This window comes from Pongo abelii, chromosome 5 (genome assembly GCF_028885655.2).
Source record: "Pongo abelii isolate AG06213 chromosome 5, NHGRI_mPonAbe1-v2.0_pri, whole genome shotgun sequence".
Classification (NCBI taxonomy): domain Eukaryota; kingdom Metazoa; phylum Chordata; class Mammalia; order Primates; family Hominidae; genus Pongo; species Pongo abelii.
The window spans coordinates 36487270-36505781 of NC_071990.2; the positions used below are offsets into that span (position 1 = coordinate 36487270).

Consider the following 18512-nt stretch of genomic DNA (forward strand, 5'->3'; position numbering starts at 1 on the left):
ATTTTTGCCACCTTGATTGTTATTTCTGAAGTCTTTCTCAGTTGGGGAGGTAGTATCCACCTGGCTCTGGAAGATATCACTGATACTAAACCTTTGGGGCATGTCAGAATAATCTGTGGAAATTTTGAAAACAATACCCATATCGAGTCACCTCCACCCCAGCGCTATCAAATTAGACTTTCTGAGGCCAGACTGAGGCATCAATATTTTTTAGAAAACATCCTAGATGATCTGTAGCCAGGGTTGGGTACCACCCCACCAGCCTCTTACATGTATACAGGACTCTGGGTTTCTCCCAGCCCCTTCATATCTGCAACTTTTAACAGCAGCCTTTTAAGATAAGGAAAGGAGGAATGCTGATCCTTTTTGGTCAGATAAGGAAATTATAGCTCAAAGAGGTTGTATTAATACAGTTTGTTAGAGCCATATTGGAAACCATGTTGCCTACTCTACTCCCTCCTTAGCAGTAGCAGGTGGGGAAAATCCATACTGTGACCTACCAACTGAAGAGTTAGGGCGTGGGGCTGCCTGCCTTCACAGGGCTCTCTGCCCTGCCAGCGGTGAAACCGCAGGACTCCCAGCTCAGTCATTAAAGAAGTGATTAAGCTGTGCAGGTTTGATTTAAAAAACAAACAAACAGAATACCTCACAATGCAAAAACACTAGTCTAAAACTCGTCTTCTTTTTTTTTAAATTACCCTCTTAATTATACATTTTCTGTCATGATTAAAGAAATTCAGCCACCACCTGAACACAACCTGTGTTTTTATTTCGGTGTATGCTCTCCTAGTCTTTTTCCTATGCATTCTGCAGTATGTATTTGCGTCCATAAATAGTGGATATAAAGTTTTTAATTTTTTCTGGCTCTTGTCTTTTTTTTCTTGTCTTTTAAACATTTTTTCTTGTTTTTGTTTTTTGTGTTTTTTTTTTGTAAGAGTAATATACTGCATTATAGAAGTCTGGAAAAATAGAGGCGAAAAAAACACAAACCCCACCATTCTAATGTTGACTCCAAGCATTTTGTATCGTTCCATTTATTGTTCACATATTCATATTATAGTTGTAGTAATAGTTTATGTACACATATGTTAAGTTTTATCACAAGCTTTGTTACCATGTTGTTTTACATTTGCATAGTATTCATTGAATGAATGGACCATTTATTATTTTGGGACACAAAAGCTCTCCTCGGATGGCAGACTTACCCACCTTGCTTTTGCCCTCAGGGGAAATTTTTCACAATCTACCCTCTGCAAGCACTCTGGGTTCCAAGGCAGGAACCAGCATGCCTTAGTCAAGAGAAAACATATCAGAGTAGCCTCACTGTCTTGTTTGGTAATCAAGGAAGCTTACAAGGGCTTGTATGGTGGTTCTCGTTAAGACCCTTTACTTCAATCCCAGGAGGGACAGACAGGCTGGGAGAAAGAGTGTTGATCAAATTACACACCTGGTGGGTGGGGTAAGGTGGTTCTTCCTTAGAGTAAACTCCTAACGGGAACAGCAGCTTTCAGCTGCTTATCTTGAGAGGGAGGTAGTGAAATTGGCAGACAAGCAAAGGTAAATAATGAGAGCAGTTTATTATGAGAAGGGGCCCACTGGGACAGCATATAGGAAGTAAGATTGCTCTGTCTCTGGAGAAGGCTGCTTCCTCAGTAAGTTCCTAGTCTTTGCTCCCAGAGCTATTAGCTGTCTGCTCTGGAAGCAGGGGCTGTGTAGGAGGCAGTGGGCTGTGGAGGCCCAAGCCTTGTCTGGTTTTAGTCCCAATGTGGTTTTAGCCAGCTACATTCTGCTTCTGTGCTTGGTGTTTTCCTCTTGTCAGCTAACACCTGTTAGCAGACTTCTCAGCATCAGCAAGAGATTGAAATGAGATGCTGTGTGAATAATTAGGAGCTTTGGAAACTTTGAAAGTGCTCCCTAGACCTGGATTTTGATTGTTGTGTTGATGCTGCCAGGCATTTTGCTGAGCACTGCCGTCTCTGAGCCAGGCAAGGCGGGGCTGGATGCCAGAAGCAAACCTGAAGGAGAAGGGCCCAGCTGCTGCCCTTGTGGAGCTTGTTGCCTCAAGGATTAATGCCTCCAGTGGCCCTTGTTTCCACCCAATCATACCCCCCTCTCCATCAACCTCCAAGCTCATTCTCTAGCTATACACTGAGCCTCCTCTCTGATCTTACCATGGAGGTGTCACAAATATATCTGGTCCATGTATCAGGAAGGATTGTAGTCAGACAGGAAGGTAGTGAGTAATCAGAGACCTCGTTAGAACCAACTGGATGGCCTTCCCAATGCAGAGCCTTCTTCATAGCCGTGGTACCTAGGGAAGGCCCCCAAGCATTTGAGGTGAATTGCAAAGGTACTAAGGGGAAATTGACAGGAAAAAAAAAAGTGACCTCTACTTTTCTGTCCTAAGGGACATTGGAGGAAGGGGTTTGCCTGTCTCATCTGGACATCAAAGATATCCCACTCAGGCCTGATGCTCCCCTGGTGTGGATGCTTCAGCAGTTGGTCCTGCAGCAGGGGCACTGCTCACCCTGGCCTCCCTCACTGAGTGCCCATCTTCTATTCTGCCTCCAGATCATCGATCCCAAGATGCCCCGGGAGGGCCTCCTGCACAATGGCGTTCCCATCCCTGTCCCCCCGCTGGACGTGCTGAAGCTGGGAGAGCAGAAACAGGCAGAGGCTGGAGAGAAGCTCTTCCTTGTCCTCTTCTTTGACAACAAGCGCACCTGGTTAGTGGGTGCTGCTGTGAGGGGGCTGAGGGGCACGCCAGGGGTCTGTGCCAGTGGTGCTGTGCTAGTGAGTTATACAGAGGGGCCATGGATGTTACCAGTTACCCTGGTCTCCACTTGCCAGCAACGGACCTGCACTTGCCGTGTTAATAGTAACTGAGGGGTGTTGCAGATCAGATTCCCTGGGAAACACTCTGAGGTCGAGACTTGCATCAGGAGGCTTACTGAGGAGAGCTGTGGGGCGGGAGCGATGCAGCACTGGGCAGAAGTTGAACTACAGCCCACTTGCTGCCTCAGCTCATCCACTGGGCACATCTGGAGCTGGGTGGCTCAACAAGATAGAGATGTCAGGAATTGGGCCTGTGCCTTTTTGCCCTGTGCCAACTAGTTATTGAATGCCACTGCCCCGAGGGAGGGGTGCGGCCTGGGCCAGAGGCTTCCTTGGTGGAGGGTGATTCCTAGAGAGGGACTCAGATGAGAGCCTGTGGGCTTCCAACACTTCCAGTAGCATCTGGGAAGCATGTTTCCGTCCTAAGGGGGGTTCTGGCCAGTGCAGTGTCCACTACAGGAGACTTGCTCTTTTATGGTTTACAACACTTAAGGTTTCTCTTAGCACCAACAAGAGAGTGCTTTCACCTTAGCTTCTATAGAGTGAGGAGGGAGAACTAGCTAATAAAAATTGTGATGATAGTAGCTGCCATTGAGTGATTATTCCATGTACTTATGCAGATTGCTTTATATATCTGATCTCTTAATCCTCATTTAAGTCTTCATTAATCCCCTCATAATCCATTTTGCAGATGGGGAAGTTGAGTCTCAGAAAGTCCAGACCCTGTAGCCAGAACTGAGATATAAAACAAGATCTTGCTCCAAAGGCTGTATCCTTAGCCACATGTTATATTCACCTGGGGAGCTTTAAAAACACATACACAGTGTGCAGGCCCCACTGCAGATGAGTTTATCAGTTCCTGGCATCAGCTCTACTTGCTAGCCATCGCCCCCTAATTCTCCAAGGCAAGGCGAGGCTCAGAGCCCTCCAGCGTGGCTCAGCTGGCCCCAGAGGGCAGCAGGTGGGCCTTTCTTAGCCTATGGACCCTTACAACTCTCCAGAGAAGGGCCCACAGAAGGACCTAGCTGCAAAATTGATTCCATGCCATTCCCCCACCCGACTCCTGCATATCCTGCTTGCTGTCCTGACCTGCTAGGTTCTTGGTGGCCTCCTGCGTGGAGTCCCCCAATTTGCTTCCCTCTGCCCTGTACCCTCTCCCTGGCTTTGCTGGTCCTGGCCAAGTGGGGTCACAGGAGCCCCCTGTGAGACCCACTACTGCCCAGCCTCTTACTGTGCTTGCATTTCAGGCAGTGGCTTCCAAGGGACAAAGTCCTGCCCTTGGGTGTGGAAGACACCGTGGACAAGCTCAAGATGCTGGAAGGCCGCAAGACCAGCATCCGCAAGTCAGTGCAGGTGGCCTATGACCGTGCGATGATCCACCTGAGCAGAGTCCGGGGGCCCCACTCCTTCGTCACTTCCAGCTACCTGTAAGGGCAGGGCTGGGCCTGCATCTGCTTGCCCTGCCTCCGTCCCGCAGGGCACAGAGAAGCCTCTTCTGCCCCTGCCAGATATATGGCCGGCAGCTTCCTCCTCTCATGGTAGGCCAGGGACTGGGCTTTCTCCCCACTAGGGGCAAGGCCCCAGTGTTGACCAATTGCATGGTTCTCCTGGCAGGCCTGCTGTGTGCCAAAAACTCCCACCCAAGGTCCCTCAGGGGATATTTCACTGAAGAACCAGTTAGAAGTAGAAACAGCTGTGGGGCTTGGGCCCAGCTTAGGAGATGGACCCCGCCCAGATGGCAAGAGGTCCTGGGCTCCTTCTTGAGGAGCTGCCTGGCCCCCTCCATCCTACTCCCACTAACTACACCTCAGGGCGGGTGAGGTTCCGACACTGATCCCAGAGATGCTGTGGATACACCAGGGTCCCAAGGGGAATCTCCCCAAGCTCACTCTCTCTCCCGCTTATCGCCTATTCTCACACCTCTTCCTGGTCCCATCTTCTGCACCCATTGCCCAGTCTTGCTTTGTCTTTCCCATATTCCTTTTCTTTTTCTCTTGTGCCAAACTGACAGAAACCGTCACCACACTGGTCTTTTTCTTTAATGTCTCATTCCCCTTGAGGCCAGCTGCTATGCCAGGTGGTGTCTCTGCCAGACTCCTCAGGCCCAGACAGAGGCCAGCCCACAACCTATGACCCCCTCCCCCAGGACACCACCTCCCACCCACAGACCTTCCCTTTAGCTGTTGACACAACTTCCCGACTCTGCAAGTGTGCCCCCTGGATCAAGGCGGGTCCCCTCTTGTTTTCTTCTTTGCTGCCACGAGGTGGTCCAAGCCTTCAGGGTGGGCTCCTGTCAGGCTGGGTGTGCGAGTGTCCATCTGTCCATGTGGGTGTCGAGGGTGGTTTGGGTGGAGCTGTGCTCGTCAGCTGGGTCTGCCCTCTTCCCCCTTTTCTCCTTCTTCTCTCCTCATGGACTTTTTCTGCAATTGCAGTCTTAAGCTTCACTCTCCACCACCTGGATAGCATGGCGCCTGCCACCAAACATCTTCCTGGCCTGCGCTCTGCCCTGCCCTGCCTAGCCTCTGCTACTCCCACTTCCCAACTCCAGAGAATGCATTACTTTTATTTCAAACCCTCTGCCTCCTTCCTTTCTCTTCAACCCCCTCCCCACCTTCACCTTCTCAAAAATGGAAGGAAAAAAAACTGTGAATGGGGAATGCTGACTGACAAACCAACACAACTTTCAGAGGCTTCAGTGTCTGTTCTCTGGACATTTCTTTTCACCTCCTGAGCACCAAAGTCGCAGGGCCAGTTGCAGGCCGCTGATTGCCATGTTGATTTTTAACCTGATATTCTTTTTAATTGTTTTAAATTTTTCATAGGGGAGTTTTGGACGAAACAAAGTCACTGGGGAGATCACTGCCATTTTTACACACTTGACTTTTTAAAAATACAACCAACCAACCACCACAACTTCTTATACATTTGGGACATGAGCCAGAGTTTAAAAGGGAACCAACAAAACACTATAACTTAAAAGGATGGGGTTTTGGATTTTGTATAATAAAAAAAACAATACAGCATATGGCTAGGGAAGGACATGGTGTATATAATTGTAAAATACTGTTCTAAATTATTCAGGCCTATAGTTCCCATTACTGGAGTCCTCCATTGTGTGGCCACACAGTGTCGTTGATTTAAAGGAGCCAGTGCTTCCCCTCTCCCCAGGTAGTTGGTCAGCTGTGGACTCTGTGACCTTTGTCTAAACCTGTGTTGTAAGATCTTGGGACTTCCTCTCTTTCTATGTCTATCTCTTCCCCCCAACACTTTCTCTTCTTAGTCTCTCTCTTTATTTTTCAATCTGAATATTTTAGTCTCTCTCTGAGTCTCATTTTTTAAAATGCTCTTTTAGAACGGGAAACGGCTCAGATCCTGCTGTGGCACGGGGCCTATGTGTCTCTGTCGCGTCTGCTGTGAAGCACATGATGCTCTATTTATTGTAGAAAGTGACTTTATTTGCTTTCTAGAATTGTTTATAACAGATGGTATAAGAGAGGTAATAAACAGAGAAAAATCTATGCTTGTAAAGAATACAAAAGTTAATTTTACCTACTATAATATGACTGTCTGAAACTTATTTTCTCTCTGAGAAATAAATGTTCTAATGGGCAGTAGTTGCTGTGTTGTGTTTAATCAGTAGGGGCCTACCCCTCTCTTCCCATTCCCTACAGCCTCCTCCTCAACAGGCCAGGACCATTAAGAAAGTTTCCTAGCTAGCGAGGGCTGTATCTTTTTTTTTTTTTTTTTTTTCTTTTGAGACAGCATCTCTGTTGCCCAGGCTGGAGTATAGTGGCATGATCATAGCTCACTGCAGCCTCGATTTCCTAGGCTCAAGAGATCCTCCTACCTCAGCCTCCCCAGTAGCTGGGACTACAGGCATGTGCCACAATGGCCAGCTATTTTTTTGTTGTTGTTGCCCAGGCTGGCCTCAAACTCCTGGACTCAAGCAATCCTCCCGCCTTGGCCTCCCAAAGTGCTAGGATTACAAGTGGGAGCCACCATGTCCAGCCTCTGTCTATCTCTTGGACCCCTGGGAGCAGTGTGAAGATGTTCTCTGACTTTGCTTCCCTCCTGGACAGCGCTGGCACCTTCTGGGAGCTGTTGGAAGGTCCATCCTACCTTCCCATGCTTCGCCTTCCCTGTGGCCGTGTTCCTTTAGGAGCCTCTGCTCCTCATTCAGAAGGAGAGTGACCCTTTGGACACACCTGGCTTACCAAGCTTGCTGAACTCGAGACTCAGGGATGCTCACACCTCTTATGTCATTGCTGCTGTTTTAATTCTGTAGATGGGTAGCTGGGACACACACACAGGGGAATATAGGCCTCACTCCTCTTAAAGCTGGAAGGCATCCTTGAGCCTACCTGGTCTTCTTTTTACAGACAAGGAAATGGACCAGCAAAATTAAAAGACCAAGGTCAGCCAGCTAAGAAATTGTGGCAGAATTCTGGGACAAGGATCTGGCAAAGGCTTTCTTTATGGGCTCCATAGCATTTCAAGACTCCACTGGCCTATTCTGTATCGTGTTCCTCTGTCAGTGGCTGTGGCTCTGGCATTTCTGGATAGGAATGTCCTGAAGAGAAGCAGAGGGGAGTTCCCAGAGACAAACTGCTTAGTTTCTGGGCATAGAATAGCTTTTCCCCTGTCCCTACTCCTATCCCATTCTGGTCCTACCTGGCTCCTATGCTTGTCTCAGTGGTGTGGCTGAGGACTCGGGTCTCTTGATCACTTCCTCCATGGGGCCTTTGCCAGCCTTGTCATTGAAGTCAAAACAGTGTCAAAGTTCTCATTTTGGCCTAACACTGACAAAGTACTGCCAATGTGCTGATAATCCTTGTATTACGTGTTGGGGCTGCAAAGACACACACCCCTGGTCTCAAGACACTCGACCTGATTTATAAGATACATCTCACATAACTCCGTGTAAGGCCAGTGTGAGGGTCCCAGACATGTGGAGGCGTTTGGGAGAGACATGTTTGGTTGGGGAGTAATGAAAGCTTTCAGAAGCAGCAATTAATTCAAGCCTTGACAAATGGGGTTAGGAAAGACTTTATTTATGAATTATGAGTTGAATTACAAAGACATTTGCAAAATATTTAGGGTGAAATTACAAGCTTATTCTATAAAACATTTTAGAAATAAAAGTGGCCAGATGGGTAGGATTTTAGCAGGCGAGGCTAAGAAGAGGAGACAAAGTCATGGCTCAGAGAAAGACTGTGCATATTCCAGCTCCAGTGACTAGCTGACCTCCCACGTGACTGGAACCCACCGAGGTGGCGAGCAGTATATCGGTCTTAAAAGCCCTGTCACTGTCACTGACTCTGTGACCCTGGGCCTCTCTGAGACTGACGTAATAAAGGATCCCAAAGACAGGGCAAGGTGGGTGCCATTCATATATGGCAGGTAGCAGCATCCATTGAAAGATTTGAACAGGGCAGAGACTTGATTGGAGCTTGGCAACTAACTAAACATCAAAGTTAAAAAGCAAGAGTGTTAAGACAGGATGCTGGGTGGCTGCTGGAGGGATCACTGTGGTTTTGAAGGGAGGAGAAAGTGTAGTTTTTTGATGAGTTTGTGTTGTCTATGGGACATCTAAGAAAAACCTCCAGCAAGCAGATGGGAGTTGAGCCCAGAATTCAAGAGAAAGATGGGAGCAGATGACAGAAATGTGGGCACAGTGGAGCCCACCTGGGCAGTTAGAAGAATGGCCAAGGACAGCAAGGAAGGTGAAGGACAGACCCGAGGAAAGCCCCTTACACTTAGAGTCTGGGGTTGGGGGAAAGGGGGAGACAGCACCTTTTGAGGGGTCTGTTCTCCAGGGAGGGCCTCACAGGGCATGTCAAGCCCTCATGCCACAGATGGAGGAGAAAGGCAGGTCAGATGTGCTTAGCATCACAAAGCAGGAAAAGGCAGGGCTGGACCAGAACTCAGCACCCAGCCAGCCCTTTCTGCTCTCCACGGACTTACATATTACTCAAAGTAGGCAAAAGTGTCCTTAATAAATTTTATCAATGATGTGATTGAAATTCATGAACTCAAGTCTAAAATGATACTGTAATATTGGGACATGTGTTGGAGACACTCTGACTCTCGGAATAGAGAATCCCATTCTCCTAACAAGTTAAAAAATATCATTGAAAGCATTTGCCAAAATCCCTGGTCAGCTTGGCTGCTTCCATTAATGTATTAGATGCCATTAGCATCTGAGTGTGAATGTGCCAGTGTGTCAGATGGGCTCTCCTGACCTGGCTAGGCTCTGAGCTTCACTTTTAGAGAAGAGGTGGGGCTAGTGGCAAAACTGCCAGGCTCAGAGTAGTGCTGAAGGAGAGAGGGAGGATGTGGGCCTTGACTACCCCGAGTCTGCAGGCCTCCCACAGTGTCTGCAGTAGGACAGTGAGTGTGCAGGTCCCTGGTCCTGCTGGCTGCAGCCATCTGGCCTCTACTGAAGCTGGGATGAGGGAAGGAGGTCTTTGGAGGAGGGAAGTGGTTTCTCCAAAAGGTGGGGCAGAAGTTTCTTACTCTGTGGTGAGGAAGAAGGGCCAGGGAGATACGTGCTGGGCTAGAGCTGGAGGGGAGTGCTGGATCCACGCTGGTGATACGGGAGAAGGGCAAGGAAGTTCTGGGTAGAGAAGAGCAGGGTCCCTGGTGAGGGCTCCACCCTCAGGCCTGGCCTGAGGGCACATTCACTGGCACATTCACACTCAGGTGCTAATGGCATCTAATACATTAATGGAAGCAGCCAAGCTGACCAGGGATTTTGGCGAATGCTTTCAATGATATTTTTTAACTTGTTAGGAGAATGGGATTCTCTATTCCGAGAGTCAGAGTGTCTCCAACACATGTCCCAATATTACAGTATCATTTTAGACTTGAGTTCATGAATTTCAATCACATCATTGATAAAATTTATTAAGGACACTTTTGCCTACTTTGAGTAATATGTAAGTCCGTGGAGAGCAGAAAGGGCTGGCTGGGTGCTGAGTTCTGGTCCAGCCCTGCCTTTTCCTGCTTTGTGATGCTAAGCACATCTGACCTGCCTTTCTCCTCCATCTATGGCATGAGGGCTTGACGTGCCCTGTGAGGCACGTGCCTCACCTAGGCACGGACCTAGGTGAGGACAGGCACTCTTGTTTTTTGAGCCCAAATGTTGCATTTTCCAAGACCACTCTGGCCCGCCACGCCCCCAATCCTGGGCCCATAAAAACCCCGAGACCCTAGCTGACACACACACACAGGCGGCTGGAAGTCCAGAAGAGAGGAAGAACACACCGAAAGGCGCCAGCAGATGCTGACAGGCTATCAATGACGGCATGATGACGTGGAATTTGGCGCAGCGAGGTCGGAGTCCAGCTGCCGGGCAGCCCAATTCCAGGTGAAGACCACCTTCCCACTCCATCCTCCTTCTGGCCTCCCCATTCACCTCACTGAGAGCTACCTCCACTCAATAAAACCTTGCACCCATCCTCCAAGCCCATATGTAATCCTATTTTCCTGGTACACCAAGGCAAGAACCCAGGATACAGAAAGCCCTCTGTCCTTGTGATAAAGCAGAGGGCCTAATTGAGCTGATTAACACAAGCTGTCTGCGGATGGCTAAACTGGAAGAGCATACTGTAACACACACCCACCGGGGCTTTGGGAGCTGTAAACACTCAAACCTTAGACGCTGCGGTTGGGTCGGAGCCCACACTCCCCATGACCTGCCTGTCTGCATGCTCCCGCTAGGGGTTTGAGCTATGGGGCACCAAAGAAGTGAGCCACACCCCCATCGCATGCCCAGCAAGGGGGATAAGAGAACTTTTCCCATTTCACTGGCACCTGGGGTGACCTTCTGTCTGCCCTTTCCCTTCGAGGGTGGCAGAAGGTAATTGGGGATAGAAGAAAAAGTGTGTGTGTGTGTGTGTGTGTGTGTGTGTGTGTGTAGGTGTGTGTGTGTATACATATACATAAGTATTCTCTTCAACTTTAATAGGGCCAGGACTCGCGGGCTACATGCAGTCAAACACTCTACTACTGAGCTCTACCCCCATCACAGGCTACATAGAGTCAGAAAAGCTAATTGTCCCCAAATTTCAGAAGGGCTGTGGTGCTGTTTCTGAGAACATTTTATGTCCTTTGCTTGACACCTGTAAGGCTGGTTGGAAGAGGGTGGATTCAGTTGAACTCCTGAAGCCGTGTCTCAATCCCTTCCTCTTCCTTTCTGCCTGGTATTCGTCCCTTTGGAGGATAGAGAAGCCATACTGGGGATGCGACGTTGATGGTTCCTCATGGGCAGGGAGTATCACATAAGGGTCCAGGGGTAGGCTCCTTCTCTCCAGCTTCACAGTCCAGAGTGACACCTGAAGGAGATTTTATCTAAGCTGGTCATGAAAGATTATAAAATCTGTGGGGGTTTTTTGTATGTAATATGGGAAAATTTTTAAGTGCAAAGAAATTAAGAACTACCCTCATTCTGACCACACAGAAATTACCATTTTAATGTAATTCCTTATAGTCTCTTGTTTTTTCTAGGTAGAGCATGTATTTTAGTTTCTTGTACTAGATAGTTGAGAAGTCTGTTAGCTCTCTGACATCACTGTGGAAGTTCGTGGTACGACTGGGATGCAAGTCCTCCCCACGCCTCCTCAGCTTAAGTCTGGCTTTTTCTCACTTGCTGTTGTTGGTGGACTGGCCTAAACCAAGCATTGCCTGTTTGTTCCTCTGTTTTGTTAAAATATTGCTAGTCTCCATAGCATTTGAAATTAGATGGGAGCTATATATCTTCATCCCAACAACTTTGCTCTCTTGGGTAAATTTCCATGGAATTCAGTCCTAGACCAATGTCCCATGTACAAACATCTAATGAGTGAGGAAGCCACCATATGGCCATATAATTCTCCTCTTGATTGAGAAGTTCCCACCTCTGCTTTTGGGTACAGCCACCAGCATCAGGAACGAAGATCATTCCACAGCAGATACAACATGCTTCCGAGGGCAGGACCAGTTAGTGGAGTAGTCAGGTCGGGAGCAGGAGGAACAGAGCCCGAACTTTGAGTATTTTCATATTTTAGATATAGTTTTACATACAGTAACTCTGGGACACAAATCTTAAGTTTAATCTCTATGAGTGTTTATATGTGTACCCACCCATGAAATCAAAATACAGAATGTTTCCAGTGCCCTAGAAGGTTCCTCATGACCCTGCCCAGTCAGGACCCCTGCTGCAAGTCTAACTACCATCCAGACTTCCATTGCTGTGGGTTAGTATTGCTTGTTCTTGGACTTCACATAAATGGAATCATACAGCTTGCGCTCTTTTGTGTCTGGCTTCTTTCATTTAACATTGTGGCTCTGCGCTCCACCCTGTTTTGCATGTAGCTATAGTTTGCTTTTGTTGTTGCTGAGTAATATTCCATCATCCAAACACACTGCAGTTTGTGCATCCATTCTCCTGCTTATGGGCACTGGGTTATTTCTGGTTTAGGGCTGTTATAAATAACACTGCTGTGAACATTCTTGTACATGTCATTTGATGGACATAAGTGCTTGTATGTCCCAGGAGTGGAATTACTAGGTCACAGGGCAGATATATGTTTAGCTTTAGTGGATTCTGCCAGTTTCCCATTTGGTGTTCAATTTATATCCCCGCCTGTATTAGTCTGATCTTGCACAGCTCCCCACCTGTATTAGTCTGATCTCGCACAGCTATAAAGAAATACCTGAGACTTGGTAATTTATAAAGAAAAGAGGTTTAATTGGCTCATGGTTCTGCAGATTGTATAGGAAGCATGGCTGGGGAGGCCTCGGGAAATGTAGAATCATAGCGGAAGGGGAAGGCGAAGCAGGCCAGAGCAGGAGGAAGGGAACAAAGTAAGAGGTGCTACACACTTTAAAATAACCAGATCTGAGAACTTACTATCGTGAGGACAGTAAGAGGGAAATCTGCCCCGGTGATCCAGTCACCTCCCACTCGGCCCCTCCTCCAACACTGGGAATTAAAATTCAATATGAGATTTGGGTGGGGACACATACCCAAGCCGTATCAGAGTGTAGTTGCTTCACATCTGTGCCAACACACAGTACTGCCGGTCCGTGATGTTTGCTCCAGACCTGCTTGTTGAATGACTTCCATTAAACCCCACTGTACAGCCAGGCTTCTGTTTTCCTTTACAGCACTTTCTGGCTTTAGAGGGAGAGTTATGAACTGCCAAGGTGCTTTTCACCTGAGGAACTCTGATTGAGAGGATGGTGAGAGAGGAGAGCTCCCTGGAGTGGATTCACTGCTGATCCTGTCCTGGACGCCAGGGCATGTATGCACCTGGCTGTGCAGCCCAGGCCTCTCTTAGCTCCCACTTCTGTACTATGGTGCCACCCAGGTCCCTGCATGGGCTGTTTGGGAAATAGGGTCACACTGGGTAGTCCTTTTTAGTTCAGAGTAACACTACCTTTCCCACCTCATCCTCCTCATCACTGTCATTGGGCTCTGAGGGACCCACTTTTGCTCGAGGGTTGCTTTTTTATTTTCTGTTTTTGTTTTCTTGAGATAGGGTCTTGCTCTGTTGCCCAGGCTGGAGTGCAGTGGCTCGATCACAGCTCACTGCAACCTCTGCCTCCTGGGGCTCAAGCGATTCTCCCCCCTCAGCCTCCCAAATAGCTGGGACCATAGGTGTGTGCACCACCATGCGCAACTAGACTAATTTTGGTATTTTTTGTAGAGATGGGGTTTCACCATGTTGCTCAGGCTGGTCACGAACTCCTAGGCTCAAGGGATCCGCTGGCCTTGGCTTCCCAAAGTGCTGGGATCACAGGTGTGAGCCACTGTGCCCGTTCTGAGGGAGCCACTTTTGAATACAGACCCCAGCCTGTGTCCTGAGATGTTATGGTTACCGGTGGGGCAGAAGGGACCCCTGCTTATTGCACCCATTTTGTCCTTGTCCACTGGCTGATGCCCAAAATTCTACCCTTAGTGCTTCATGCTTTTACCTCTCAAGGGCATGATCCTTAGGGACTTGGCAGTGACCCTGGTTAGAGTGGGCCTGTTTTCCTTTAAGTGACTGGTATCCCAGTGTGAACAAAGGATGTGTGAGCAGGTTTTGATAAGGCAATACAGCAAGGACACTGAGTCCTTGAGGGGAAGGTTTAAAATGAGATGAAAAGGGCCTACTTGCTGTTGGCTGACCTTGGTGCCACAGACGCACATTTCAGAGTCATCAAGGATGAAGCCTCAGAAGACTCTGAAGCAACTTCAAAGGAATCGCTTGGATCACAGGTGGGGTGAAGGTTGGAGATAAGAAGGCAGGGCCAGGGAAAGAGACTCAAGGGAGCCTCGTTTGGAAGCAAAGCTGTGGAAACAAAAGACTGCAGAGCCAGGGTCAACCTGGGCAGCTGTTTGAAGCCGGCCCTGTCCTCAGGTGCAAGAAAGAGCATTCTCTGGGTCTAGGCCTGAGTTGTGTGCGGAGGACACAGGCTTTCCTGGGCGGGCCTGCAGGCTTCTGGCTCCACTCGTGCCTGTGGCACACACAGGTTTTGATAGCCAAAGCCTGGCCAGTCCTCCTCTTTCTGCTCCCTGTCCCTCCTGGGACCAGGACTTGGCTTCTCCCCTCCACCCTCCCTTCTCTTCCTCCTTCCCTTCTTTGTCTCCTTCTCCTTAAATTTTGTGATTTTTAATTTCAATTGATTTATTGTCCCTCCTTGTCCCTAGCCTCCCAGTTCTCCTCCCCAGAGGAAACCAATTTCACCAGTTCCATGTGTAACTTTCCAGAGACACTTTAATCTATGCACATGAGTGATGTGCGTATCCACTTTTTCTATACAAATGGTAGCATACTTTTTATACTGTTCTAGGCCTCATTTAAAATTTTAAAATTAAATATTGAGTAGATACAAAAATAGTAGTTATAGAATATATATACATTTTAAAAACACCCACAATACAATAGACCAGCATGGGTACCCATGCCCTGTTCTAGACAAAGAAGCTGGGTTTTTGAAACCATGTGCCTCTCTCCAGCCCCACCCTCCTCTTCCCCTAAATACTACCATGAATTTTATGCTTATCCTGCCCTTTTTGTTTTTTTATAATCCTACTACTTGTTTATAATAGATTACAATAAATATACTATATTTTTATACTAAGATAAATGTAATAAACATTATGTATAACAGACATACATATATATAATAAATTAATATGGTATACTACCTCACTTTTTTGGATTATGAATAGAATAGTTTTCTACAGCTGGCTTTTGTCCCACCCATAATTATAGTTCTGAAGTTCAGTGTACCGATATGCATGTCCAGAGTTAGTTCATTTTCACTCTTGTATAGAATTCCATTGCATGGAGATAGTATGATTATTTTCATTGGACTATTTTATTAATAATAATTATTATTGTTTTCTAATTTAATTTTATTTTTTGAGACAGGGTCTCATTCTGTTGCCCAGGCTGGAGTGCAGTGGTGCAATCATGGCTCACTGCAGCCTCAACCTCCAGGGCTCAAACGATCCTCCTACCTCAGCCCCCCAATTAGCTGGGACTACAGGCATGAGCCATCACACCTGGCTAATTTTTAAAACTTCTTTTATAGAGACGAGGTCTCACTATGTTGCCCAGGCTGGTCTTGAACTCTCAACCTCAATAATCCTCCTGCCTCAGCCTCCCAAAGGGTGACTCATGCCTGCTGGGATTACAGGCATGAGCCACTGTGCTTGGCCTCAGTGCTGGCCTCAGTTTTGGGGTTCTAGGAACAGAGTTGGTACAAATGTTCTTAATTGTTTCTTCTGGTGTGTGTTGAGGGAATGGGGGGGTTGGGTAAGCACTTCTCTAGGGCATTTGCAAGGCCATTGGGAAAGTACATTGTCAACTTCAGTAGATAATGCCAAAATTTTAAAAAGTGGCTATAACCATTCGCACACCCACTAGTAGTTTGAGCATTCCCCTCACTCCACTTCCTCACCAACACCTGCAATTATCAGCTTTTTAATTTTGTAGATGGATCCATGTGAAATTGTAACTCACTGTGGTTTTAGTTTTAATTTCCCTGGTTATGCATGCTGCATTTTTTTACTTAAAATATGTCTTGGTGACTATTCCATATCAGAGCAGTGAGGACTTCCTCCTCCTTTCTTGGCTGGAGAGTGTTCCATCGTCATATGAAAATCTCGTGGTCGATTTAACCCGTTCCCTATTGATAGACACTGTGTGGGCTCCAGCCTTTTGCAGTCGATTCTGCGATGCATAACTTTGTGTATAGATAGCAGGCTGCAGCTGCACATGGGGGTGTGTACATGTAGGTTTTTCACAGGAACCTCCTGAGATGCTTAGAAGAAAAGGAAAGACAGTGTTTGCTCCCCCGGCCCTGTGCCTCCCTATTTTCAACAAATTCCCTTAATTCCATGAGTGTCCCAGGGTCAGAATGGTATCCGCCCTGTCCTGTTTGCACCGTACCATCTTTTCTCTCAGATGATGATGTTCATCTCCCACCCGCTTCCCTTCAAGCCACCCCCACTCCTCCTCATAGACTCCTCAGGAATTGTCTCTACCTGGTGTCTCTCACTTTTTCTTTTCTTTTTTCTTCCTTTCTCTCTTTCTCCTTCCTTCCTTCCCTTCCTTCCTTCATTTCCTTCCTTCCTTCCTTCCCTCCTTCCTTCCTTTTCTTTCTTTCTGTTTCTCTCTCTCTCTCCCCCTCCCTCCCTCCCTTTTCTTTCCTTCTTTCTTTCTTTCCTTTTTTTTTTTTTTTTTTTTGATCAGAGTCTTGCTCTGTCACCCAGGCTGGAGGACAGTGGTGCGATCATGGCTCACTGTAGCCTCAAACTCCTGGACTCAAGCGATCCTCTTGCCTCAGCCTGCCAAATAGCTAGGACTGCAGCTGCTCGCCGCCCTGCCCAGCTATATTTTTTTGTAGACACAGGGTCTCGCTATGTTGTCTTGGCTGGTCTCAAATTCCTAGGCTCAAGCAATCCTCCCCCCTCAGCTTCCCAAGTCACTGCCAGACATCTTTCTCATCAACATCCCCATCTCGAGAATCCAAGTTAGTATTAACTGAGGGATTAGACTTTGCCTTGCCCTGAAAGAGAGAAAAATAAACTGACCACCACTCTAGAGAGTGTTTAGTCTCAAAAGTCGGCGCAGTAACACCCACCCACCCCCACACACACACACAACCAACCAAACAAACAAAAAAAACAGGTAAAGGCAGACGAATTCCAACCCATCCCCTATGTGCTGTGCCCTGGGCAAACCCTCTGACATCCCTCAGACTCAGCTTCTTCCTCCATGAAAAGGGACAATAACACTTACCTCTTGTGGGTGTGGGGCAGATGAGGGCCAGTGTTAATAAACCACTCACATTCATGCACTCACTAGTCAAAGCTTTCATTGTTATCAAGGATAATTCTAATTCAAGTAAGCTATGAAGATGCTATGACAGACACAAAATCAGCCAGAAGGGAGCCCACATTGGAGGGCAGTCCACATTGGAAGGCTTCCTGGAGGAGGAGACGATTGAGCTGTTTCTACCAAGGTAAGCATCGTTAGGCAAGTGGGAAAATGTTCATGAATGCATGGTGGGGGGTGGTGCGAAGATTCTTGAAGGAGAGATCTGCAAAATCAGAAGCATGGAGAGTGAGGGAGGAAAGATTTGGACATGCTTGGGAACCAGTGCGTAACTGGGGAGAGATGTGGATTGTAAAGGGTGTGGGACCTACTGCCTGAGAGGTGGCAAGAGCTCCATCTTTGAGAACGCAGTGGGCAAAACAAAGCCCTGGGGTGGGCCCAGGAATTGGCCCTGCACCAGAAATTCAGATGCACACTTGTGTTTGAGAATTGCTATTTTCATCTGATGAAGGAGGTGCAGCCCAGGATAAAGGGATGTGGGGTTCAGTAGAGCAGAACCTTACTACCAGAGAGCCCAGCAGTTAGTCTGCAGGGGGCTTTGTTCTGGGAGGAAGCATGGGGGCTGGTATCGCATTTGACTCAAGACACTCATCTCCCCCAACTCTGCTTTGATGTGGTATCCTGCAGGCATAGGGACTGCCATGGACTGGTGCCTGGGGAATTGCATGGGAAAGGAAAAGATGAATTGCATGTGCCCTCCAGGAAGTTTGGAAGCAGGTCTGGAGAGTGTGAAGCCAGGGCTGGCTAAACATCTATAGCAACCATTTCTAGCTAAGAGCTTTAAACTCATTAGTCTCAATCTCCCAACAGTCCAGGTGGGTTGGAGGCATTATGTAATTGTCATGCCCATTTCCTGCACAGATTGAGCCCCAGAGAGGTTGAGTAGCTTGGGCAAGGTCACACAGCTGGGAAGCAGTGAAGCTGGAATTCACAAGTCCATCTGATTCTAGAGCCCATGCACAGTGTTTCTTTCTCTACCTTCCTCTTCCACCTCCTTTTCCTCCTCCTCCTCCTTCCTCTCTCTCTCTCTTAGATGTTGCATTTACATGTCTCAAAATCAAAGGGTACAAAAGGATATACAGTGATAATCCTCTTCCTATTATTTCCCAGTTTTCCTTCCTAGAGAAAACTAAGGGTACTAGTTTCTTGCTACTAGCTTTAGAATATTCTATTCATATATAAATGAGTATATTCCATAGATATTCTTCCCCATTTTTTAGACAAAAAAAATGGTGGCATCCTATATGTACTGTTTGGCACTGAGGTTTTTGTTTGTTTGTTTGTTTTGTTTTTTAACTTAGT

General features: G+C 47.4%; 1 protein-coding gene across 6 annotated transcripts in view; it reads left to right on the forward strand.

Moving 5' to 3' along the window:
* The window catches only part of BRPF3 (bromodomain and PHD finger containing 3), a 35603-nt gene extending 29157 nt beyond the window's left edge, over nucleotides 1-6446 (forward strand). For 5 of the 6 annotated variants that reach the window (XM_002816805.3, XM_054557427.2, XM_054557428.2 and 2 more), the window contains 2 exons: nucleotides 2572-2726; nucleotides 4083-6446. In XM_002816805.3, the coding sequence (XP_002816851.1) occupies nucleotides 2572-2726; nucleotides 4083-4266 (339 nt within the window). In that variant the 3' untranslated portion in view covers nucleotides 4267-6446. Of the gene's footprint in view, nucleotides 1-2571; nucleotides 2727-4082 lie in introns of those variants that run through there. The other variant, XR_008526144.2, reaches the window with a different exon arrangement.
* The last annotated feature ends 12066 nt before the right edge of the window (nucleotides 6447-18512 follow it).